Source organism: Coregonus lavaretus (genome assembly GCF_964263955.1).
Source record: "Coregonus lavaretus genome assembly, contig: HAP1_SCAFFOLD_425, whole genome shotgun sequence".
NCBI classification, from domain to species: Eukaryota; Metazoa; Chordata; class Actinopteri; order Salmoniformes; family Salmonidae; genus Coregonus; species Coregonus lavaretus.
Genome location: NW_028166266.1, coordinates 309,904 through 336,603, shown reverse-complemented (window position 1 = coordinate 336,603; position 26,700 = coordinate 309,904). Strand labels below are relative to the sequence as shown.

The 26,700-nt window shown below is 45.9% G+C and overlaps 2 protein-coding genes across 2 annotated transcripts in view; both read left to right on the top strand.

Moving 5' to 3' along the window:
• The first annotated feature begins 244 nt into the window (after positions 1–244).
• On the top strand, positions 245–11,208 carry kpna7 (karyopherin alpha 7 (importin alpha 8)). Its single transcript, XM_084190135.1, has 13 exons — positions 245–336; positions 587–727; positions 1,574–1,659; positions 2,176–2,344; positions 3,198–3,297; positions 3,372–3,454; positions 8,020–8,106; positions 8,189–8,365; positions 8,559–8,615; positions 9,028–9,204; positions 10,163–10,345; positions 10,460–10,606; positions 10,887–11,208. The coding sequence occupies exons 1-13, from the start codon at positions 271–273 to the stop codon at positions 10,971–10,973; spliced, it is 1,560 nt and encodes a 519-aa protein (XP_084046261.1). The 5' UTR covers positions 245–270; the 3' UTR covers positions 10,974–11,208.
• A 5,828-nt stretch (positions 11,209–17,036) lies between these two features.
• fgl1b (fibrinogen like 1B) overlaps positions 17,037–26,700 on the top strand; it is a 52,230-nt gene continuing 42,566 nt past the window's right edge. Inside the window, exon 1 of the mRNA XM_084190139.1 lies at positions 17,037–17,117. The gene's annotated coding sequence lies outside the window, so the exon portion shown is untranslated. The remainder of the gene's footprint in view (positions 17,118–26,700) is intronic.

The window sequence follows — 26,700 nt, the reverse complement described above, 5'->3', positions numbered from 1 at the left end:
ATGGGCCGGGGTGTGCATTTTTGGGGCAATGCATTGGTTTTCATGAGGGATCTTTGCCCACCGGCGCCACAGGCGAGCTCAATCAAGCGCACCAGTGGATTGACCGGGGCAGAATAAGGAGGAGCGTGTGTCACTCTAATCACCAGGATGGAGATGCACCTGTCGTCCTTCAGAAGAGGTATTTAAACTCCTGACAATCCTACAGGGAGCATTCGGTTGTTGTGTCGCGAAGAGAGAACTGTGTCAGTCTAAACTAACCCAACGGTCAACATGCCCACCAAGAATGCTACTGATGACCGTCTGAACAAGTTCAAGAACAAGGGAAAAGAGCCGTCGGTAAGGCAGATCCGGAGCCTTTGATTATCTATATTGTCGAGTTAACGTTACCTTTATAAAAGTTCCGTCCCTTTATTTTTGTTTCGCCTTCTTTTTCCACGCTTCGGGTTGGATCTTTCCCCATCCAACTCCGTGAGCACAGGATGGCAGCACGTATAGCCTTCAATCGTAATGATTTTCCAAAAATTAGACTTAATTAGTTTTTTTATTGAAAACGTTGTAACTTGATATCAATGTCGTTGATCTGCAGAAGCTCCGTGAGCGGCGGATAGCGGAGTGCGTGGAGCTGCGGAAAGCCGCGAAGAACGAAAACTTTCTCAAGAGGAGGAACATCTCCACTCTACCGGAGGACGAGGTCCTGTCACCACACTTCAACACAGACGACTACAAGGTACAGATTTGATGACTTGTTACAGTAAAGGTTATAGTTCTCCCAAATTACAATTTGACATTGGTTTCATTTCACCCAGACTGTAAAGTCTATGGACAAGGTATGACGCCGGCAATGCGTAGTGTAGTTTCCCTGGCACGGTCTCCACATGTTCACTTTTTTTTAGCAACAATTGTACTACAAATCCCATCCAAGTCATGGGCATGATTAGATGATTTGAACATGAGCAAGACCCACTAAGTGATATTTAATGTTGACCTATGACTTTAATTGGATTTGTGCACTAATGCTCAAACTTCAGCGTGTGGAAACATTTCTGGGGAAACTAAACCATGGATTGCTGGCATACTGTACCTTAAAGTAATCACTAGGTAACAGTCATATTTGTGGCCTACAATCAAATGGTTGGAGGCTAATGTGTTGACAACCCTTCATCTGTGTAGTGCTTACAATGTGGGATGTCAATGTAGGCTACATAAGGTCGTTATAGCTTTTGTCACGGCATCTCCAGGTGATTTCAGACTGAGGATATTGTTGGCTTAAAATCAAAACGGTCCCTAATAACACCATGTTCTGTACGTAGTGTACTACTGGCTATATGGACGCTAGTCAAAAGTGCGCTATAATAGGATGGTGTTTGGGACGCAGAACTGTACGGTGGCTGGGTTGGTCAATTCAGGAAGTAAACTGAAATTCCTATACACAAATGTTGTCTTGAGTATCGTGGGGATTCTGAATTTGAAAATGATTTGACCACCCCTGACCTCTGCAAGGGTATTTTGTAGAAGTGTGGTTATTGTACCTTGTGTCATGACACTTGGTTGTAATGCTTCATGATGTCTCCAGGTGACTCTGACTACCATCAAGGAGATTGTTGGTCATGTGAACGGCGACTGTAAGGAGAGACAGACTCGAGGATGCCAGGCTGCCAGGTGAGATGGACCGGAGATGGGTTGATCCCTTAGGTAACTGAACCTGACTTTGGTGTTGCGAGCAGCACTGTTACCCACTGAGCCACAACTTATTTTGGTTGTGTTGAAGTGTTTTTGCAGCATTCTCATCTATCGCATTGTTTTAAAGTCTTTGCTGTGCATCTCGATCACCTGACCTGTCTAGTGATGGCTGGAAGGTAGTAAGGGTATTGGCAAGGTCCTGTCCACTGGCAAGCGACTGTTGCAACATTGGTGACTGTCTCTAATACATCAATGATAATGGCTGGCCAAGTGGGGAAGCGACGATGTTGGTGATTGTCGCCAGTATGAAGAATGTATGCACTCACTAGCTATATGACTGAAACGTAATACATCAACGATAATGGCTGTCCAAGTGTGGAATGGATACCTAGTCAGTGGCACAACTGAATGCATGCATTAATTAATTACAGGAATAGGTTGGTTAGATCTACAGGGACTAGGGTTACTCAACTCTTCTTCTCTTCCCCCCTGTAGGAAGCTGCTGTCCCGGGAGTGTAAGCCTCCGCTGAAGGAGATTGTGGAGGCAGGGCTGCTGTCCAGATTTGTTGAGTTCCTAGGGAGAGATGATGACCCCAGTCTGCAGTTTGAAGCCGCCTGGGCTCTAACCAACATTGCCTCGGGGACCTCCTGGCACACACAACAGGTTCATACACACACAGCCCTGAGCTTTCACCATCGCTTCGGCTAGCTATGGCTCTGCCGACCTGGTGGTGAACCACTACTATACTGAACAAAAATATATAAATGCAACTTGTGAAGTCTTGGGCCCATGTTTTTATGAGCTAAAATCAAAGATTCCAGAAATGTTCCATACGCACAAAGCTTACTTCTCAAATGTTGTGCACAAAGTTTTTTACATCCTTGTTAGTGAGCATTTCTCCTTTGCCAGGAGGTAATCCATCCACCTGACCGATGTGGCATATCAAGAAGCTTGATCATTACACAGGTGCACGTTGGGGGGAAAAAGGCCACTATAAAATGTGCAGTTGTCACAATGCCACAGATGTCTGAAGTTTAGGGAGCAATTGGCAGGCTGACTGCAGGAATGTCCACCAGAGTTGTTGCCAGAGAATTTAATGTTAATTTCTCTACCGTAAGATGCCTCCAATGTCTTAAGAGAATTTGGCAGTACGTCCAACCGGCCTCACAATGGCAGACCACGTGTAACGACGCCAGCCCAGGACCTCCACAGCCACTTTCTTCACCTGCGAGATCGTCTGAGACAGCCAACTGGACAGCTGATGAAACTGAGGAGTGTCTCTGTCTAAAGCCCTTTTGCGGGGAGAAACTCTCTGCTTGGCTGGGCCTGGCCCCCATAGCTGCCCCCCCCCCCTACCCAATCATGTGAAATCCATAGCTTAGGGCCTAATGACTTTATTTAAATTGACTGATTTCCTTATGAACTATTGTGTATTTAACTTTCCAAACTGTTGCACTGCTAGGTGTCCTCTAGATGGCCCTGATGTATCTGACTGGTGTAATGTCTCCCTCTACAGGTGGTGGAGCATGGTGCAGTGCCGGCTTTCATCGCTCTGCTGGCATCCCCCATGTTACACATCAGTGAGCAGGCTGTCTGGGCCCTGGGAAACATAGCAGGTAACGCGCAGAGCTGGAGGGCAACTGGGCTGGAACAAAAGCCTGCATACTAAGACTGTTTCCCGTTTTTTCAGGTGACGGTCCGGCGTATCGAGATACTCTGATAGAATGTAACGTGATCCCTGCTCTGCTGTCTAGAATCACCCCAGAGACACCTGTAAGTTCAAACACGCACACCTAGTGATCTCTCTGTAGGGTCCTTAATGTACTCCTTTACCCTAATGTACGCCTGCCCATACCCTATTGTCTACTTGCATGTTCCAAGTCATGGCTTGGCTCTACTCACCAGGTGGACCAAGTTCATAACATGTTGGAACCAATTTTCCATTCTGTTCCTTCTGAACATGATGCCGACCAGCAAAATAAAGTTCTGAACCCATTTGAATCTTAGTTACTGTATATATATTAAGTTAGCCGCTTTCTATGGAGCAGTCAAGCTATTTGCATGCATTGGCCGGGCGAGATGCGGCTGAAGCTTGGCAGGTGGGGTGAGCGTGGAGGAGGCTTGGCTTTAAGTGCTGGGCTTATGACATGCAGGTGGGGTGAGCGTGGAGGAGGCTTGGCTATAAGGGCTGGGTGTGGAGGAGGCTTGGCTATAAGGGCTGGGCTGGGCGTGGAGGAGTCTTGGCTATAAGGGCTGGGTGTGGAGGAGGCTTGGCTATAAGGGCTGGGCTGGGCGTGGAGGAGGCTTGGCTTTAAGTGCTGGGCTTATGACATGCAGGTGGGGTGAGCGTGGAGGAGGCTTGGCTGTAAGTGCTGGGCTGGGCGTGGAGGAGGCTTTGCTTTAAGTGCTGGGCTTATGACATGCAGGTGGGGTGAGCGTGGAGGAGGCTTGGCTTTAAGTGCTGGGCTTATGACATGCAGGTGGGGTGGGCGTGGAGGAGGCTTTGCAGGTGGGCTGGGCGTGGAGGAGGCTTGGCTTTAAGTGCTGGGCTGGGCGTGGAGGAGGCTTGGCTATAAGGGCTGGGCATGGAGGAGGCTTGGCTATAAGGGCTGGGCGTGGAGGAGGCTTGGCTTTAAGGGCTGGGCTGGGCGTGGAGGAGGCTTGGCTTTAAGGGCTGGGCGTGGAGGAGGCTTGGCTATAAGGGCTGGGCTTATGACATGCAGGTGGGGTGAGCGTGGAGGAGGCTTGGCTTTAAGGGCTGGGCTGGGCGTGGAGGAGGCTTATGACATGCATGATCTGAATTAGTCTTTTGGAAAGGATTCAGCTCCTTTGACTTTTTCCCCGTATGTTACGTTACGCCCTTATTCTAAAATGGGTTAAAAATCTACACTACCCCATAATGACAAAGCAAAAACCAGTAAATTTTTTTTTGCAAATGTATTTTAAACTAACACATTTACATAAGTATTCAGACCCTTTACTCAGTACTTTGTTGAAGCACCGTTGGCAGCGATTACAGCCTCAAGTCTTCTTGGGTATGACACTACAAGCTTGGTACACCTGTATTTGGGGAGTTTCTCCCATTCTTCTCAAGCTCTGTCAGGTTGGATGGGGAGTGTCGCTGCACAGCTATTTTCAGTTCTCTCCAGAGCTGTTCAAGTCCGGGCTCTGGCTGGGCCACTCAAGGACATTCAGAGACTTGTCCCGAAGCCACTCCTGCGTTGGCTTGGCTGTGTGCTTAGGGTCGTTGTCCTGTTGGAAGGTGAACCTTCACCCCAGTCTGAGGTCCTGAGCGCTCTGGAGCAGGTTTTCATCAAGGATCTCTCTGTACTTTGCTCCGTTCATCTTTCCCTCGATCCTGACTAGTCTCCATGTCCCTGCAGCTGAAAAACATCCCCACAGCATGATGCTGCCGCCACCATGCTTCACCGTAGGGATGGTGCCAGGTTTCCTCCAGACGTGACACTTGGCATTCAGGTCAGAGTTCAATCTTGGTTTCATCAGACCAAAGAACCTTGTTTCTCATGGTCAGTCCTTTAGGTGCCTTTTGGAAAACTCCAAGCGGGCAGCCGTCTGGCCACTCTATCATGAAGGTCTTATTGGTGGAGTGCTGCAGAGATGGTTGTCCTTCTGGTCAGTTCTCCCAGCTCCACAGAGGAACTCTGTAGCTCTGTCAGTGACCATCGGGTTCTTGGTCACCTCCCTGACCAAGGCCATTCTCCCCCGATTGCGCAGTTTGGCCGGGCGGCCAGCTCTAGGAAGTGTCTGGGTGGTTCTAAACTTCCATTTAAGACTGTCGGCCACTGTTCTTGGGGACCTTCAATGCTGCAGAGTTATTATTATTTTTTGGTACCCTTCCCCAGATCTGTGCCTCGACACAACCCTGTCTCGGCGCTCTACGGACAATTCCTTCAACCTCGTGGCTTGTTTTTTGCTCTGACATGCAATGTCAACTGTGGGACCTTATATAGACAGGTGTGCCTTTCCAAATCGTGTCTAATCAATTGAATTTACCACCGGTGGATTCCAATCACGTTGTAGAAACATCTCAAGGAGGTGGTAGGTAGCCTGGCGGGTAGGAGCATTGGGCCAGTAACCGAAAGGTTGCAGGATCGATTTTCCCTGCGCTGACAAGGTAGAAATCTGTTCTGCCCCTGGCAAGGCAGTTAAACTGTGCGCCGACGACGTGGATGTCGCTTTTTAAGACAGCCCTCCGCACCTCTGAGAGGGGGCTGGGTTAAATGAAGACACATTTCATTTGAATGTATAACTGAGTATCCCCCTCTCCCCAATGGAAACACGATGCTCAATTTCGAGTGTCATAGCAAAGGGTCTGAATAAGGTATTTCTGTATTTGTAATGCATTTCTAAACCAGTTTTTGCTTTATCATTTATGGAGTATTGTTTGTAAATTTAGGAACACTTTTAAAATTCCTATTTTAGAGGAAGACTGTAACAAAGTGGAGAGTCAAAGGGTCTGAATATCTTCCGAAAACAGTTTGGAAGAGCGGCATCTAAACTCAGCAAAAAAAGAAACGTCCCTGTCTTTCAAAGATAATTAGTAAAAATCCAAATAACTTCACAGATAATTGTAAATGGTTTAAACACTGTTTCCCATGCTTGTTAAATGAGCCATAAACAATTAATGAACATGCACCTGTGGAACGGTCGTTAAGACACTAACAGCTTACAGACGGTAGGCAATTAAGGTCACAGTTATGAAAACTTAGGACCCTAAAGAGGCCTTTCGACTGACTTTGGAAAAACCCCAAAAGAAAGATGCCCAGGGTCCCTGCTCATCTGCGTGAACATGCCTTAGGCATACTGCAAGGAGGCATGAGGACTGCAGATGTGGCCAGGGCAATAAATTGCAATGTCCGTACTGTGAGGTGCTACAGGGAGACAGGACGGACAGCTGATTGTCCTTGCAGTGGCAGACCACGTAACAACCCCTGCACAGGATCTGTACATCACACCTGCGGGACAGGTACAGGATGGCAACAACTGCCCGAGTTACACCTTGGGAACGCACAATCCCTCCATCAGTGCTCAGACTGTCCGCAATAGGCTGAGAGAGGCTGGACTGTTGTAAGGCAAGTCCTCACCAGACATCACCAGGCACAAACCCACCGTCGCTGGACCAGACATGACTGGCAAAAAGTGCTCTTCACTGACTAGTCGCGGGTTCTGTCTCACCATGGTCGGATTCACACTTATCGTTGAAGGAATGAGCGTTGCACTGAGGCCTGTACTCTGGCACGGGCTCGACGTGGTGGGTCCGTCATGGTCTGGGGTGGTGTCACAGCATTATCGGACTGAGCTTGTCATTGCAGGCAATCTCAACGCTGTGTGTCACAGGGAAGACATCCTCCTTCATGTGGTGCTCATCCTGACATGACCCTCCAGCATGACAATGCCAAACTGCTTGTTTCTGTGTGTGATTTCCTGCAAGACCGGAATGCCAGTGCTCTGCCATGGCCAGTGACGAGCCCAGCTCTCAATCCCATTGAGTGCGTCTGGGACCTGTTGGCTCGGAGGGTGAGGGCTAAGGCCACTTGCAGGTGCCTTGGTGGGGTAACATCTCACAGTAAGAACGGTCAAATCTGGTGCAGTCCATGAGGCGACGCACTACAGGACTTAATGCAGCTGGTGGCCTCCAGATACTGACACTTGATTTTGACCCTCTCCTTGTTCAGGTCCATTTCTGTTAGTCATGTCTGTGGACCTTGTTCAGTTTGTCTCAGTAGTTGAATCTGGTATAAATATTTGTATGAACACATGTTAAGTTTGCCAATAAACGCTGTTGACCGTGAGGACGTTTCTTTAAAAAAAATGAGTTTATGTAAACTTTGTCTTTGAACTTCAGTTGTGTTAATGTTGAACCGCTAACGTGCAGATCGGCACCAGAATAAAAGGGTCTTACCTTTATTGTAGTTAATAAATCAGCTAGCATAGAGGATTGGTTGACCTTTCTTCAATTTACAATTATCTCCTGATTTCTGAATCACGCTTGCAATGTCAGCAGCATATGCTTTGGCAGGTAGCCTACGCCCACACTGGCAAAGATTTTCAGCTGGCAGACAACTTTCTGAGTGACAGTGGGCTTTGCATTTTGGGGAACTGGGCAGAACTTAAACGTTATTAACCGGTTCCCGTGCTGCAACAGTATAGTCTCTCAATCAAATGGATTTAGAAAGCCTTTTTTTTTTTTTTTTTTTTTTTTTATATCAGGAGTTGTCAGTGCTTATACAGAAACCCAGCCTAAAACCCCTGAGAGCAGATGTAGATCACTTTCATTCTGTTCTCTGCTCTAGTTACAAGTCATCTCTCCTCTCCAGGTCGGTTACCTTCGTAACCTGACATGGACCCTGTCTAACCTCTGCAGGAACAAGAACCCCTTCCCCCCTCTATCTGCTGTCCAACAGGTAACCTCCACAAACACACTATGTTGCACTCCAGTTCTCTACCCCCACCCCCCCATTCAGAAATATGCACTTCCTCCCACAGGTGCTCCCCTCTCTGCTTCAGCTCCTCCACCTGAGTGATCAGGATATCCTGAGTGATGCATGCTGGGCCGTGTCCTACCTGACTGATGGTTCCAACGACCGTATCGACGTTGTGGTGAAGACCGGTATTGTCCCCCGTCTGGTCTCCCTCATGGGCTTCGAGGAGCTCACTGTGGTGGTAAATAAAGTCATCTGTCTGGTCTTTTTTTAAAGACTAGGGGTCCATTACGATCAGTGAGTTGGAATTACCCAGAGCTCGCTATATGAGATATATAGGGTATCAATGAGATTGACTTGTTTGGTCTTCAGACTCTAAACCACTACATAGGAAGGCTTCTGTTCTAAAGGGTTTGGCCTCTCTCCCTCTCCAGACCCCAGCTCTGCGCTCCATAGGGAACATCGTGAGTGGCTCAGACGTCCAGACTCAGGTGACTATCCACTGACTGATACACTTTAGCGGTTAAAGCGTTTGGCCGAAAGTTCGCTTGTTCCAAGAGGTGACTAGGTGAACAATCTGTTTGTGCCCTTGAGCAAGGCCTTTAACGCTAACTTTCTCCAGAGGTAAAAAGTCCCTGAAAATAAAATAAAACATTTCACTGAACTTATCCAGTGTGACACTGTTTTATGATTACCTGTAAGCTTTAGTAGTCAATTAAATTCACTAAGTTACATTAACTAGAGTATACTACACTATGATTACTACTTGTAAGCTTTGGACAGAGTCATAATGAACTTGAATTATGATTTCATTAGGATAAATTATTTTATCATGTGGCTAGATGATACTAAACTACCTGTAAGCTTGAATAACTTTGACTTTAATAATTGTATTCCTGTCAGGTGGCCATCGATGCAGGGGTTCTGTCTGCCCTGCCCAGGTTAATGAGACACAGCAAGGCCAGCGTTCAGAAGGAGGCAGCCTGGGCCGTATCCAACATCGCTGCTGGTCCCGCTCAACAGATACAACAACTACTCACCTGCGGCCTGCTGCCCCCGCTTATTGACCTGCTACGCAACGTTGGTGACACCTTGACACTGATACAGCCGCTACTCACCTGTGGCTTTCAGACCTCTCCTTTGGAACCCCCAGAGTTACAATATTTAGTTGTAGCCCTGAACTGGAACATCAGCTAGTTAAGGGCTTGATGATTAGTTGAATCAGATTAGCTAGTTCTGGAATAGATCAAATACATGGAACAGCTGGGGGGTCCTGTAGGGTTGGAACAGCTGGCTGGGGGTCCCAGAGAAGAGGGTTGGGAACCACTAGTCTTCTGCCTCCACTTAAAGACCAGAGGGGTGTCCTATGAAGCTGGCTAACTGAGTTTCAACGTGCTAAACGGTCATACAAATGTGGCTGACCTTTTAGACCGGCATGTCTATGGCAACGAGTCCTTCAGAACTAGCCTGCCCTGGTGCAGGTTAACTCCATTTACCCTGAATGAAGTGTCTGAGCAATTAGTTGAAGACTATCAGATTCTTTTTGTTAAAATATCATTTAATAATGACAAAATGAGCTTTAAATCTCATGCACAGTAACACTTTTGTTGGGCTTAATAAAATCGATAGGAGTGGGAAAAGGTGGTTGTGCGTTGCACGTACGTCGTAGCTTTTAGTTTTGACGTCAGCATTCGCCTAGCCGTGTTGGACGTGCACCTTACAATCCTGCTGGCGTCAGCGGCAGGCGGGCGAGCAATATCCACCTTATGGATGAAGCCTGAGCTGGAATTTGAAGCTGGCTAGCTTTGGATCTACTCATGGCTTTATAACTTGCGTAGCAGTTCACCGCTCTCTCTACGCAAGATGCCGTCACAGGTGGCAATTTGATGGACTCGTCGGGTGTTCACCCTCACAGTTCATTCACGTTAACTTTTACTGTGAAGGGCATAAGCACTTACGCTGTATCTGGTTTCTCAGGGTGATTCAGTGTGGTCCATAACTAACGTCACTTAACCCCGTATCTGGTGTGTTCTCTCAGGGTGACTTTAAGACCCAGCGGGAGGCAGTGTGGGCAATAACTAACTTCACCAACGGGGGCACTGTAGAGCAGGTGATCCAGCTCGTCCAATCAGGAGGCCTGGAGGCCATCCTCAACCTGCTGACTGTCAAAGACTCCAAGACCATCCTCGTCATAATGGACGCCATCAACAACCTCTTCATGGTGAGCCCACCTAGTCAGAGTTTGTTAGCCTTTGTACTTTCCCTCCCAGGCAGCAGAGAAGCGGTCCGTTTTGTGGAGTCAAACCTCCTCCCTCATCCTCTTCTCTTGTTCCAGGCAGCAGAGAAGCTGGGTGAGACTGATAAGCTGTGTCTACTGGTTGAGGAGTTGGGAGGGCTGGATAAGATCGAGATGCTCCAGAACCATGAGAATGACACTGTGTACCGTACTGCCCAGGGACTCATAGAGAAGTTCTTCACTGATGTGAGTAACTCTGAAATCACCTGGAATTAGTCACTGAACTGATGTCCCTTCATTTGATGTCTGAAAGTTGTCGACAGTCAAGTCCTTGATCCCTCATGTCCCCCTCAGTGCATCGGAGGCTCAATGATATCTTCCCTCCAACCTCATCCTGATTGAGCTTTTGATTGAGGACTCAATGAGTTGACTGCTTGTACACTTCAGACAGAGTCCTAGGACAGTCTTATTGCGTTTTAATTGAGACACAATCAGGTCTAACAGACGACATCTTGTTTCCTCCCAGGAGGAGGCCGAGTGTCTGCAGACTGAAGCCACTGACACGTCCTTCATCTTCAAGACCCAGGATGTCCAGAAGACCTTCCAGTTTTAATACTCCAACAGGATGTCCAGAAGACCTTCCGGTGTTAATACTCCAACAGGATGTCCAGAAGACCTTCCGGTGTTAATACTCCAACAGGATGTCCAGAAGACCTTCCGGTGTTAATACTCCAACAGGATGTCCAGAAGACCTTCCGGTTTTAATACTCCAACAGGATGTCCAGAAGACCTTCCGGTGTTAATACTCCAACAGGATGTCCAGAAGACCTTCCAGTGTTAATACTCCAACAGGATTTTGGAATATGTAATAAATGTATTTTTTGCAATTCCGGCTCTGCTGCGTAGTTTATCATCCACTGTAATGGCGTTTGTTTACTAGGGTGGTATCAGATTCATACCATTCTGGGGTATATGATACAGGCATCCACTGTAATGGCGTTTGTTTACTAGGGTGGTATCAGATTCATACCATTCTGGGGTATATGATACAGGCATCCACTGTAATGGCGTTTGTTTACTAGGGTGGTATCAGATTCATACCATTCTGGGGTATATGATACAGGCATCCACTGTAATGGCGTTTGTTTACTAGGGTGGTATCAGATTCATACCATTCTGGGGTATATGATACAGGCATCCACTGTAATGGCGTTTGTTTACTAGGGTGGTATCAGATTCATACCATTCTGGGGTATATGATACAGGCATCCACTGTAATGGCGTTTGTTTACTAGGGTGGTATCAGATTCATACCATTCTGGGGTATATGATACAGGCATCCACTGTAATGGCGTTTGTTTACTAGGGTGGTATCAGATTCATACCATTCTGGGGTATATGATACAGGCATCCACTGTAATGGCGTTTGTTTACTAGGGTGGTATCAGATTCATACCATTCTGGGGTATATGATACAGGCATCCACTGTAATGGCGTTTGTTTACTAGGGTGGTATCAGATTCATACCATTCTGGGGTATATGATACAGGCATCCACTGTAATGGCGTTTGTTTACTAGGGTGGTATCAGATTCATACCATTCTGGGGTATATGATACAGGCATCCACTGTAATGGCGTTTGTTTACTAGGGTGGTATCAGATTCATACCATTCTGGGGTATATGATACAGGCATCCACTGTAATGGCGTTTGTTTACTAGGGTGGTATCAGATTCATACCATTCTGGGGTATATGATACAGGCATCCACTGTAATGGCGTTTGTTTACTAGGGTGGTATCAGATTCATACCATTCTGGGGTATATGATACAGGCATCCACTGTAATGGCGTTTGTTTACTAGGGTGGTATCAGATTCATACCATTCTGGGGTATATGATACAGGCATCCACTGTAATGGCGTTTGTTTACTAGGGTGGTATCAGATTCATACCATTCTGGGGTATATGATACAGGCATCCACTGTAATGGCGTTTGTTTACTAGGGTGGTATCAGATTCATACCATTCTGGGGTATATGATACAGGCATCCACTGTAATGGCGTTTGTTTACTAGGGTGGTATCAGATTCATACCATTCTGGGGTATATGATACAGGCAGTGGAAAAGTATTTAATCACCCTGTTATACGGTATCTTGCCCAACCCCATTTTCTTATTGTTCAGACGAGCTACTTTGGCGACGTCCCGAGCAGTACACTATTCCCTACAGGCCCTGCAATTTTTTTAAAAAAAATTGAAATTGCGTGTAATTTTCAATTGTGCTTACATTCATTTACCATTAATGCAGTCTCCCTGAATACAAGTTACCTTTAAATTTCACTCGTGCTGATCTTTCGCTATCTGGCTTGAATCTAGGCCCTAGTGTTAAGGGTTGAAACATGGTTAGGGGATACTGTCTCTCTGATCATTTTGTTCTAATTGGAAGACCTTTTGGCGCAGTACTAGTTCATGATACTTCATTCGGATGTATTCATCTCTGGTAGATAAGACATTCCTTTTAGATCCATCCGATCATGGAACATATGGAAACATTCTAAAGCTTCTATACAGCCTATGGAAATCTTAACTTAAACATCTGGGTTGTGTTCATTAGTGCACACTAGCAATGTTGTGCAACAGAACTAGTTCCGGTAGTCTGTTTCTGTTCTGTTTGGTGCGTATGACTAACATGGCATTTATTCAGACGTTCCCCAAACATATCAGGGGTGGGAAATTGACTCGAGGGCCACATTGGGATTTCAAAATTCAGCGGATTTGTTCAAGAGCAATTTGCGGGCCAGAAAATGGAAGTTATTTAAAATTACTGTATAGGTCCATTATAATTGACACATTCAAACATTGCCTTGAGTTTTAGATGGAACATTCAGGCTTTCCAATAGTTTAATATGGATTAGAACAGAGCCAGATGGCTCCTACAGACCATTGTGTCCCCTAATGTTCAGATTAAGGCGTGGTGGAAGTTGGGTGTTTTCATAAGACCGTATTCCAATATGTACATCCTGGCTAGCTTATACCTTTTGCTTGTAGTGAACGACCCTTAGGGGAGGATCAATGAGTTGGCCAACTTTAAACAATTAGAAATAAGTGTTTCGGGGGAGGGGTTCATTAAGAAAGCTAAACCTGGATAACTCAAGGACATTCAGAGACTTGTCCCGAAGCAACTCCTGCGTTATCTTGGCTGTGTGCTTAGGGTCGTTGTCCTGTTGGAAGGTGAACCTGAGGTCCTGAGTGCTCTGGAGCAGGTTTTCAAGGTTCTCTGTACTTTGCTCTGTTCATCTTTCCCTCTCTCCTGACTAGTCTCCTAGTCCCTGTCGCTGAAAAACATCCCCACAGCATGGCGTTGCCACCATGCTTCACCGTACAGATGGTGCCAGGTTTACTCCAGACGTGACGCTTGGCGTTCAGGCCAAAGAGTTCAATCTTGGTTTCATCAGACCAGAGAATCTTGTTTCTCTTGGTCAGAATCCTTTAGGTGCCTTTTGGCAAACTCCAAGCGGGCTGTCATTTGCCTTTTACTGAGGAGTGGTGTCCGTAAAGGCCTGAATGGTGAAGTGCCTCAGAGATGGTTTTCCTTCTGGAAGGTTCTCCCATCTCCACAGAGGAGCTCTGGAGCTCCTGATTCCTGCTTAAAACTAAAAACAGGAAGTACCAATGATGCGCTCCATACGGAAGAGGTCCGATGAAGCGAATGCTAACCTAAAGGACTGTTTCGCTAGCACAGACTGGAATATGTTCCGGGACTCATCCGATGGCATTGAGGAAATTACCACATCAGTCACCGGCTTTTGTCCTCTAAATTTCTGCTACCACGAGTTCCCGCGGAAATCCAATGAGCGGTTACATCAATCAAATGATTCATCAACCACATGCTGAGAGGTAACACACAATCAAATTATATACCACAGCCTCAAGTCCCCTGGACTTACCTAACTTCACCTAACGTGTTCTAAGGATTTTTTGGCCCATCATAATGATCGCCTCCTGGGAGGGCTACCGTAGATTCGCACATAAGTTATACACATATACCTTGGCCTTATTCCTCTCAATCTATTCTTCTTGAACTTTTATTCAAGCAAAATATCCCTATAGACACTCCCCCCTTTTTTGCGTTGTTTACCAGCGCAAACAAATTTAGAACGGACTCCTATCTCACAGCACATCAGCAACGCACACACGCAAGTTCTTTAACGGTGCATTCTTTCAACACACACACAGACACACGAACCGACCAGAGCCCAAAGTTGAGAGCAAACTCACCCTTATCAGCCTCTGGAGCCAGAGTCAGCTCGGCGCCCATGAATGAAACGCTGAGGAAAAACGCAACACGACCAAATTCCTCGTCGCCATTCTGTAGTGTCGAGTTAACGTTGCTAATTATGCTGTGATGACCAAGGAGGACCCGTTGACGCTGTATTTTCATCATAAGGTTTATTCATAACAAAGGGTTACAGCGTCGATTTGCAGATACCCGGAGAATAATCGCCCCATCTCTAATATGATTATTCTGCTTCTCCTCTGTCCTCACTGTGGTATATATTCTATGTAATCTGATATGGGTGTTCCCCTACAGACCAATCACCTGTCTCCACACAAGACTTCCTCTGTTCTATGGTGTTCCTCTAAAACGGCTCCCTCTAAAACAGAATAAACATCCTCTCAGGTTCCACTTGAAAACATTAGCAAAGTCATAATTCTTCATACACTACACTCAACCAGCTTCACCTGGAATGCTTTTCCAACAGTCTTGAAGGAGTTCCCACATATGCTGAGTACTTGTTGGCTGCTTTTCCTTCACTCTGCGGTCCAACTCATCCCAAACCATCTTAATTGGGTTGAGGTCGGGGGATTGTGGAGGCCAGGTCATCTCTCCTTCTTGGTCAAATAGTCCTTACACATCCTGGAGGTGTGTTGGGTCATTGTCCTGTTGAAAAACAAATGATTGTCCCACCAAACCCAAACCAGATGGGATGGCGTATCGCTGCAGAATGCTGTGGTAGCCATGCTGGTTAAGTGTGCCTTGAATTCTAAATAAATCACAGACAGTGTCACCAGCAAAGCACCATAACACCACCTCCTCCATGCTTCACAGTGAGAACTACACAAGCGGAGATCATCCGTTCACCTACACTGCGTCTCACAAAGACACAGCGGGTGGAACCAAAAATCTCAAATTTGGACTCCAGACCAAAGGACAGATTTCCACTGGTCTAATGTCCATTGCTCGTGTTTCTTGGCCCAAGCAAGTCTCTTCTTCTTATTGGTGTCCTTTAGTAGTGGTTTCTTTGCAATTCGACCATAAAGGCCTGATTCACACAGTCTCCTCTGAACAGTTGATGTTGAGATGTGTCTGTTACTTGAACTCTGTGAATCACTTATTTGGGCTGCAATTTCTGAGGCTGGTAACTCTAATGAACTTATCCTCTGCAGCAGAGGTAACTCTGGGTCTTCCATTCCTGTGGCGGTCCTCATAAGAGCCAGTTTCATCATAGCGCTTGATGGTTTTTGCGACTGCACTTGAATACATTTTTTAAGTTCTTCACATTTTCCGTATTGACTGACCTTCATGTCTTAAAGTAATGATGGACTGTCGTTTCTCTTTGCTTATTTGAGCTGTTCTTGCTATAATATGGACTTGGTCTTTTAACAAATAGGGCTATCTTCTGTATACCCCCCTACCTTGTCACAACACAACTGATTGGCTCAAACGCATTAAGAAGGAAATAAATTCCACAAATGAACTTTTAACAAGGCACACCAGTTCATTGAAATGTATTCCAGGTGACTACCTCATGAATCTGGTTGAGAGAATGAGCCAATAGTATGCAAAGCTGTCATCAAGGCAGAGGGTGGCTATTTGAAGAATCTCAAATATAAAATATATTTTGATTTGTTTAACACGTTTTTAGGTTACTACATGATTCCATATTTGTTATTTCATAGTTTTGATGTCTTCACTATTATTCTACAATGTAAAAAAATAAAAATAAAGAAAGAAAAACCCTTGAATGAGTAGGAGTGTCCAAACTTTTGACTGGTAGTGTATATTATTTTTGTGTGAGTGTGGTATTAGATGGGAGGGTATTTGTTGTATTTTTTCTTTTTTCAAGCAAAGTATAAGGGAGTTATACTCCAGTCCAGTAGGTGGCGGTAATGCAATATTTATTGGACGCCAACCGCCGTTAAACCTCATCGAAGAAGAAGAAGACTAAGGAACGTCCTAAGAATCCCAAATAGCACTGACCTGAAAGTCATGCTGCTCTGTTCTGTCATATGAATGTGATTCTTTTTGGTCGTATGTTCTCTTCATTGAAACTATTATACGTTTTTACGTATTCATACATGAACTGCACATCGTGTGGAGGCGTCTTTTCAGTTCAATACAAACGTAGAGGTTGGCAAAACAGTTCAACTCAACGCTAACGCATTGCAAAGCTAGGAAGCTAGCTAGCTAACTAGCCGATTTGACAGATAACGTTACAGCATGGAGCCCGAAGCACAAATGCGAAACGTAAGTTCATCCCATGTCATCGATTCGTGCTTTATTGAACGGACACGTTATAGATGTAGCCATGATATGACTCCAAGACCAGGCTTTTTGTGTTCATGCGATGCGTTGATCCTATGTTTTGGTTGTTTTAGCTACGGGACTTTCTGATGGTCTACAACCGTATGACAGAGATCTGCTTCCGGAGATGCACCAGTAACTTCAACTACAGAAGTCTCACCATGGACGAGGTATGGCCTGGGACATTACATGGTTGTGTTTGAGAGATGACACTCCTCAGGGGACATGGCTCTATGTCTTTAGCCAATGGTGTAGTGCTATTTATTTTAGGTGTGAGAGGGAAAAATAAAAATTACTTAATCGTTTCCTCATTCAAAGTTTGTACTGACTTATAATAATATGCCATTTAGCAGACGCTTTTATCCAAAGCGACTTAGTCATGCGTGCATACATTTTGTGTATGGGTGGTCCCGGGGATCGAACCCACTACCTTGGCGTTACAAGCGCCGTGCTCTACCAGCTGAGCTACAGAGGACCACCCATACCAGGACTTATGTAGTCTATTGAATATATATACATACAGTTGAAGTCGGAAGTTTACATACACCTTAGCCAAATACATTTAAACTCAGTTTTTCACAATTCCCGACATTTAATCCTAGTAAAAATTTCCTGTTTTAGGTCAGTTAGGATAACCACTTTATTTTACATTTTAGTCATTTAGCAGACGCTCTTATCCAGAGCGACTTACAGTTAGTGAATACATATATATATTTTTTTTATACTGGCCCCCCGTGGGAATCGAACCCACAACCCTGGCGTTGCAAACACCATGCTCTATCAACTGAGCTACATCTGATTCGAACCAGGATCTCTAGTGGCACAGTTAGCACTGCCTTAGACCACTGCCCCACTCAGGAGACACATTTTAAGAATGTGAAATGTCAGAATTTACATTTACATTTTACATTTTAGTCATTTAGCAGACGCTCTTATCCAGAGCGACTTACAGTTAGTGAATACATTTTTTATTTTTTTATACTGACCCCCGTGGGAAACGAACCCACAACCCTGGCGTTGCAAACGCCATGCTCTATCAACTGAGCTACATCCCTGCCGGCCATTCCCTCCCCTACCCTGGACGACGCTGGGCCAATTGTGCGCCGCCCATGAGTCTCCCGGTCGCGGCCAGCTGCGACAGAGCCTGGATTCGAACCAGGATCTCTAGTGGCACAGTTAGCACTGCGATGCAGTGCCTTAGACCACTGCGCCACTCAGGAGAATAATTGTAGAGAGAATGATTTATTTAAACTTTTATTTATTTCATCACATTCCCAGTGGGTCAGAAGTTTACATACACTCAATTAGTATTTGGTAGCATTGCCTTTCAATTGTTTAACTTGGGTCAAACGTTTTGGGTAGCCTTCCACAAGCTTCCCACAATAAGTTGGTTGAATTTTGGCCCATTCCTCCTGACAGAGCTGGTGTAACTGAGTCAGGTTTGTAGGCCTCCTTGCTCGCACACGCTTTTTTAGTTCTGCCCACAAATTTTCTATAGGATTGAGGTCAGGGCTTTGTGATGGCCACTCCAATACCTTGACTTTGTTGTCCTTAAGCCATTTTGCCACAACTTTGGAAGTGTGCTTGGGGTCATTGTCCATTTGGAAGACCCATTTGCGACCAAGCTGTAACTTCCTGACTGATGTCTTGAGATGTTGCTTCAATATATCCACATAATTTTCCTTCCTCATGATGTCATCTATTTTGTGAAGTGCACCAGTCCCTCCTGCAGCAAATCACCCCCACAGCATGATGCTGCCACCCCCGTGCTTCACGGTTGGGATGGTGTTCTTCGGCTTGCAAGCACCCCCCTTTTTCCTCCAAACATAACGATGGTCATTATGGCCAAACAGTTCTATTTTTGTTTCATCAGACCAGAGGACATTTCTCCAAAAAGTACAATCTTTGTCCCCATGTTCAGTTGCAAAACGTAGCCTGGCTTTTTTATGGTGGTTTTGGAGCAGTTGCTTCTTCCTTGCTGAGCGGCCTTTCAGGTTATGTCGATATAGGACTCGTTTTACTGTGGATATAGATACTTTTGTACCTGTTTCCTCCAGCATCTTCACAAGGTCCTTTGCTGTTGTTCTGGGATTGATTTGCACTTTTTGCACCAAAGTACGTTCATCTCTAGGAGACAGAAAGCGTCTCCTTCCTGAGCGATATGACTGCTGCGTGGTCCCATGGTGTTTATACTTGCATACTATTGTTTGTACAGATGAACGTGGTACCTTCAGGCGTTTGGAAATTGCTCCCAAGGATGAACCAGACTTGTGGACGTCTACAATCCTTTAGGTGGCTTTTGGCAAACTCCAAACTCCAAGAGGGCTATTGTGCCTTTTACTGAGGAGTGGCTTCTGTCTGGCCACTCTGCCATAAAGGCCTGATTGGTGGAGTGCTGCAGAGATGGTTGTCCTTCTGGAAGGTTCTCCCATCTCCACAGAGGAACTCTAGAGCTCTGTCAGAGTGACCATCGGGTTCTTGGTCACCTCCCTGACCAAGGCCCTTCTCCCCCGATTGCTCAGTTTGGCCGGGCGGCCCGCTCTAGGAAGAGTCTTGGTGGTTCCAAACTTCTTCCATTTAAGAATGATGGAGGCCACTGTGTTCTTGGGGACCTTCAATGCTGCAGACATTTTTTGGTACCTTTCCCCAGATCTGTGCCTTGACACAATCCTGTCTTGGAGCTCTACAGACAATTCCTTCGACCTCATGGCTTGGTTTTTGCTCTGACATGCACTGTCAACTGTGGGAGCTTATATAGACAGGTTTGTGCCTTTCCAAATCATGTCCAATCAATTTAATTTACCACAGGTGGACTCCAATCAAGTTGTAGAAACATCTCAAGGATGATCGATGGAAACAGGATGCACCTGAGCTCAATTTCGAGTCTCATAGCAAAGGGTCTGAATTCTTATGTAAATAAGGTTTTTATTTTATTTGTAAATACATTTGCAAACATTTTCTAAAAACCTATTTTTGCTTTATTTATTTTTTGAATAAGGCTGTAATGTAACAAAATGTGGAAAAGGTGAATGGGTCTCAATACTTTCCGAATGCACTGTACACATACACACGGGTGGTCCCGGAACAAAAAGTGAGGTGGGGTACCGGATGAAGAAAAAAAAGACCTTTATAATAAAGCAGTAAAGTACTAACAGAAGTTGCACACATGGGAAACATTTGTTGTGGCCTAGGGTCTGGGAAATGTTTGGCCTTTTTATAAACAAACAAACATGTTATAAACGCATTTCATGTAATTATACGTCATTTTACGTGTCTAGAGACATTGTCATAATAATTTTCAATGCCGCATTCAAAACAACTGGGAGCTGGGAAATCTCTGACTTCAGAGCGTTCAAGACAACTGGGAAATCTGGAAAAAACGAGCTCCGACTGGAAAATGAGCTTTGACCTGTCATCCAACTCGGATTTCCAAGGGGAACTCTGGACTCTTTCTACAGCTCAGACTATTATTATGATTTTTATATATATATATTTTTTTAAACATACACATACATACATACATATACATGCATATCCTTGTCTGAAGAACATTTTCTATTTTTTATACCCTCAATCACCAAGTTCATACCTCATTTGAAAATAGGCCTTCATCATCTGTCATAATGATCATTATTCACATTTTACTGCATCTGTCTGCATGCCAATCATTTGATTGATCTCAATCAGTTTCATGGCAGAGGAGGGACCAACCAATCATCTAGTTGATCTCAAGGTGGGACCAATTCAATATTATTTGAGTCACAAGCAAGTCCCAAGTCTCAAGGTCCGAGTCTCAAGTCGAGTCCCAAGTAGAACGGGTCAAGACTCGAGTCTAGTCCAAGTCGTGCATTCTAAGGTTCAAGTCTCAAGTCAAAACAAGTCCAAATCTATACTTGTTGAACTACAAATCTTTGTCTTTTTATTGAGGCTACCAGACAGCCCTTTTCATTATTTAGTCTACAACACATTGTGATTAGCCAATGTAACTGATGATGTAATTGTAAAATGGGGACCTTGTAGCAGTCGTAAGGGCATGAAAGGCAGGATTACGTGCTCAGAAGGCAAGGCGGGTTGATGTCCTCAGAAGGCAAGGCAGGTTGATGTCCTCAGAAGGCAAGGCGGGTTGATGTCCTCAGAAGGCAAGGCGGGTTGATGTCCTCAGAAGGCAAGGCGGGTTGATGTCCTCAGAAGGCAAGGCGGGTTGATGTCCTCAGAAGGCAAGGCGGGTTGATGTCCTCAGAAGGCAAGGCGGGTTGATGTCCTCAGAAGGCAAGGCGGGTTGATGTCCTCAGAAGGCAAGGCGGGTTGATGTCCTCAGAAGGCAAGGCGGGTTGATGTCCTCAGAAGGCAAGGCGGGTTGATGTCCTCAGAAGGCAAGGCGGGTTGATGTCCTCAGAAGGCAAGGCGGGTTGATGTCCTCAGAAGGCAAGGCGGGTTGACGTCCTCAGAAGGCAAGGCGGGTTGACATCCTCAGAAGGCAAGGCGGGTCAGAAGGCAAGGCGGGTTGATGTCCTCAGAAGGCAAGGCGGGTTGATGTCCTCAGAAGGCAAGGCGGGTTGATGTCCTCAGAAGGCAAGGCGGGTTGATGTCCTCAGAAGGCAAGGCGGGTTGACGTCCTCAGAAGGCAAGGCGGGTCAGAAGGCAAGGCGGGTTGATGTCCTCAGAAGGCAAGGCGGGTCAGAAGGCAAGGCGGGTTGATGTCCTCAAAAGGCAAGGCAGGTTGATGTCCTCAGAAGGCAAGGCGGGTTGATGTCCTCAGAAGGCAAGGCGGGTTGATGTCCTCAGAAGGCAAGGCGGGTTGATGTCCTCAGAAGGCAAGGCGGGTTGATGTCCTCAGAAGGCAAGGCGGGTTGATGTCCTCAGAAGGCAAGGCGGGTTGATGTCCTCAGAAGGCAAGGCGGGTTGATGTCCTCAGAAGGCAAGGCGGGTTGATGTCCTCAGAAGGCAAGGCGGGTTGATGTCCTCAGAAGGCAAGGCGGGTTGATGTCCTCAGAAGGCAAGGCGGGTTGATGTCCTCAGAAGGCAAGGCGGGTTGATGTCCTCAGAAGGCAAGGCGGGTTGATGTCCTCAGAAGGCAAGGCGGGTTGACGTCCTCAGAAGGCAAGGCGGGTTGACGTCCTCAGAAGGCAAGGCGGGTCAGAAGGCAAGGCGGGTTGATGTCCTCAGAAGGCAAGGCGGGTTGACGTCCTCAGAAGGCAAGGCGGGTTGATGTCCTCAGAAGGCAAGGCAGGTTGACGTGCTCAGTGTAGATTTATTTACAGATCTTGGTGATCCAATGATGAAAGCGCTATATCATACAAAATATACAAGTATATTGACCAAATATCCACGGGCAATAGGCTCTGTATCAGGCTGAACCTGTCCAATCTGAACGGATGGTAGAGGGCAAAGCTGAACAGCCTCCCCTTGAGAAACCAAATGGAGTCTGTCTAACAGGAGCTCAAACAGGTAGACCTGCGTAATATAACCACTCGGCCCCCAGGACCAGACAATTACTCAACTGGCAATTACAATAAACTGGTTCTACAATGTAAAAGGCAATTTCCACATCCATTGTTACATAAGTACATTTGTCTTAATCAGACTTAATGATATTTCATCACCATTCATACATTCAACGTTCTGACTCCAAAGCGTGGAGCGCAGGCCACGTAGCCTATTTCTATGAGCCCTGAGGCGCCATTCCAGGTGACTACCTCATGAAGCTGGTTGAGAGAATGCCAAGAGTGTGCAAAGCTGTCATCAAGGCAAAGGGTGGCTACTTTGAAGAATCTCAAATATAAAATATATTTTGATTTGTTTAACACTTTTTTGGTTACTACATGATTCCATATGTGTTATTTCATTAAAATGCAAATCAATTTATAACATTTTTGACATGCGTTTTTCTAGATTTTTTTGTTGTTATTCTGACTCTCACTGTTCAAATAAACCTACCATTAAAATTATAGACTGATCATGTCAGTGGGCAAACGTACAAAATCAGCAGGGGATCAAATACTTTTTCTATCCCTGTAATGCTTAGAGAATATCTTATGTCAAGTGTTATGGAAGTGTTGTGGTTGCAGGTTCACTTGGCACATCTAAAGCCTTTTCTTTTGGGGTGTTGCTATAGGCCACCAGGTGCTAACAGTCAGTATCTAAATCATATGTGTGAAATGCTTGATAGTGTATGTGATGTAAACAGAGAGGTCTACTTTCTTGGGGACCTGAATATTTACTGGTTTTCATCAAGCTGTCCGCTCAAGAGGAAGCTTCTCACTGTAACCAGTGCCTGGAATCTGGTTCAGATTATTAATCAACCTACCAGGGTGTTTACAAACACTACAGGAACAAGATCATCCACATGTATTGATCCCATTTTTACTAATACTGTAGAACTTTGTTCTAAAGCTGTATCCGTACCCATTGGATGCAGTGATCACAATATAGTGGCTATATCCAGGAAAGACAAAGTTCCAAAAGCTGAGCCTAAAATAGTGTATAAGAGATCATAAAAAAGATTATGCTGTGACTCTTATGTGGATGATGTTAAAATATGTTTTGGTCTGATGTGATTAATAAGGAACATCCAGACGCTGCACTTGATGAATTTATGAAATTGCTTCTTCTAATGATTGATCAACATGCACCTGTTAAGAAACTGACTGTTAGAACTGTTATATTAAATGTTAAGGCTCCATGGATTGATGAGGAATAGAAAAACGGTCTGGTTGAAAGAGACGGGGCAAAAGGAGTGGCTAATAAGTCTGGCTGCACATCTGACTGGTTGACTTACTGCAAATAGAGAAATGATGTGACTAAACTCAACAAAAAGAAGAAGAAACTGTATTATGAAGCCAAGATCAATGATTTAAAGAATGATGGAAAAAAAAGTACTTTCAATGAAATTATGGGCAGAAAGACTCATTCAACTCCACCTTTCATTGAATCCGATGGATATTCATCACAAAACCATTTGATGGTGCCAGTTATTTTAATGATTACTTCATTGGCAAACTTGGGCAGGAAATGCCAACAACGAACAGTGAGCCATCGTACTCATGCATAAAAAAAAAACAAATAATGAAAGAAAAGTTAGAATTTTGTAAAGTTAGTGTGGGATAGGAGGAAAAATTAATGTTATCGATAAAAAATGACAAACCTCCTGGCATTGATAACTTAGATGGAAAGCTACTGAGGATGGTAGCTGACTCTATAGCCACTCCTGTCTGTCATATCTTTAATCTGAGCCTAGAGGAAAGTATTTTTCCTCAGGCCTGGAGGGAAGCCAAAGTCATTCCGCTACCCAAGAGTGATAAAGCAGCCTTTACTGGTTCTAACAGCAGACCTATCAGCTTGCTTCCAGCTCTTAGAAAACAGTTGGAAAAAATGGTTTGACCAAATGCAATGCTATTTCTCTGTAAACAAATGAACAGACTTTCAGCATGCTCATAGAGAAGGGGACTCAACATGACCGATGATTGGTTGAAAGAAATTGACAATAAGAAGATTGTGGGAGCTGTTCTGTTAGATGTCAGCCGTTGTTACTGTATGGACCAGAAGGACCACGACACGGTGTTTAGAATGACCTGTGTTTATCCTCCTGTCCTCCAGGAGCGCTGTGCAGACAGCTGTGCCGGGAAGCTGATCCGCTCCAACCACCGTCTGATGGGGACCTACGTCAACCTGATGCCCGGGATGGTTCAGCGCCGCATGGCTGAGATGGAGAAGAAGAATGCTGAGCTGGTCACGGCGGAGGCCGAGGCTGCAGGGGCGCTGGAGGGGACACCTGGACTGGCTGATCAAGGCCTACCTATAGCCTCAACCCCGGGTGAAGCCTCCCCTCCAGCCCTGGGGACAGGTGAGGCTATGACAGCCTCAGAGGTAGCAGTGATGGCTGCCTCAGTCTTAAAGCCTGCTGTTTTAGATTTCTCTGCAGACCTGGGTCCATCTGCCTCCATATCTATAGCTGCTGCACCTGCCACCCCCTCCTCTCCTCTTGACCCCCCCTCCACCTCCTCCACAGAGGTTAAACTAGCAGCTGCCTCCCCCGCCACCCCAGCCTCAGAACCACTGGTGCCCTCCTCCCTGTCCCAGGCCGTGAACGGAGCAGGGATCACCAGGCTGACTTCAGGCCCAATTTTAGAGTTGTCCCCCGTTAGACATGATGAATCCACGGTCACTGCTGCTGCTAGTGCAGCGCATAGTGGTCCCCACCAAAGTAGATAACCAGACACCAGTAATATTAGTTCCGCCCACATTTACACATGTGGTGCCTGTAGAGGCGACACCAGCGCCTACAATAGTGGCTCCTAACCCCATCCCCAGCCCTAACCCCAGCCCTAACCCCATCCCCAGCCCTAACCCCAGCCCCAGCCCTAACCCCAGCCCTAACCCCATCCCCAGCCCTAACCCCATCCCCAGCCCTAACCCCAGCCCTAACCCCATCCCCAGCCCTAACCCCATCCCCAGCCCTAACCCCATCCCCAGCCCTAACCCCATCCCCAGCCCTAACCCCAGCTCCTAACCCCAGCCCCAGTACTTCTGCTAGCTCCAGCGCCAGCTTCAGTCCCAGTCCCAGCTCCGACCAGCAGCAGTGATGTCCCTCTCTCCCCCAGCCCTAACCCCAGCCCTAACCCCAGCCCTAACCCCAGCAGTGATGTCCCTCTCTCCCCCAGCCCTAACCCCAGCCCTAACCCCAGCAGTGATGTCCCTCTCTCCCCCAGCCCTAACCCCAGCCCTAACCCCAGCCCTAACCCCAGCAGTGATGTCCCTCTCTCCCCCAGCCCTAACCCCAGCCCTAACCCCAGCAGTGATGTCCCTCTCTCCCCCAGCCCTAACCCCAGCAGTGATGTCCCTCTCTCCCCCAGCCTACTGCCTGCATCCACCCAGACCACACAGGACTTCCAGCTGCCATCTTGGAGTGTATGTGATCTTTAAAATGTAACAAAGGGTCCTGGAGAGCTACTGGGTTAATACAGCCCTGAGTCACATATTCTAATAATCAGGGTCTTCAGTCAGCCTGGAGTCAGCCATAATTATCTGAATCAAGTGTGTTACCTTACTGCCCTGCAGGGTAAATGCTTGGTTATCAGCAATACAGAGTACTATATGTTAATATAATAATAATATGCCATTATATTATTATTATTACTATATGTTGATAATGATGATGTTGCCTTGGTGTACAACACTGTATAGTCTTACACCATGATGTAAAAATACCATTCTGTCAAATATTAAAAGATTCTGGAAAGGAAGTCATCACTGGGATTAGATTTCTTGTCCAACTTCTTTCCTATTATGTGTTTGTGTTACGAGGAGGGAAATGCTTCACCTTCTTCCCCTGAAGGATTTAAAAGCAGTGGAATGGACAAGACATTTCAGTGGAATGGACAAGACATTTCAGTGGAATGGACAAGACATTTCAGTGGAATGGACAAGACATTTCAGTGGAATGGACATATTGTCTAGTAGTGTCTATAGTGTCTGGACAAGTAGACAAGGATCTCCTTCCAGAGAGACATCGGGGACTGTAACATTCTGTTTCAAGATGTCTACCATTGTTCCTGTACCCAAGAGAGCAAAGGTAACTGAACTAAATGACTATCGCCCCGTAGCACTCACCTCTGTCATCATGAAGTGCTTTGAGAGACTAGTCAAGGATCATATCACCTCTACCTTACCTGTCACCCTAGACCCACTTCAATTTGCTTACCGCCCCAATAGATCCACAGACAATGCAATCACCATCACACTGCACACTGCCCT

Coding starts and splice junctions, on each gene's coding strand:
- kpna7 (XM_084190135.1), top strand. CDS start 271: ATGCCCACCAAGAATGCTACTGATGACCGTCTGAACAAGTTCAAGAAC. Junction 1,660..2,175: donor CGAGGATGCCAGGCTGCCAG/GTGAGATGGACC, acceptor TCCCCCCTGTAG/GAAGCTGCTGTCCCGGGAGT. Junction 8,107..8,188: donor CTCTATCTGCTGTCCAACAG/GTAACCTCCACA, acceptor TTCCTCCCACAG/GTGCTCCCCTCTCTGCTTCA.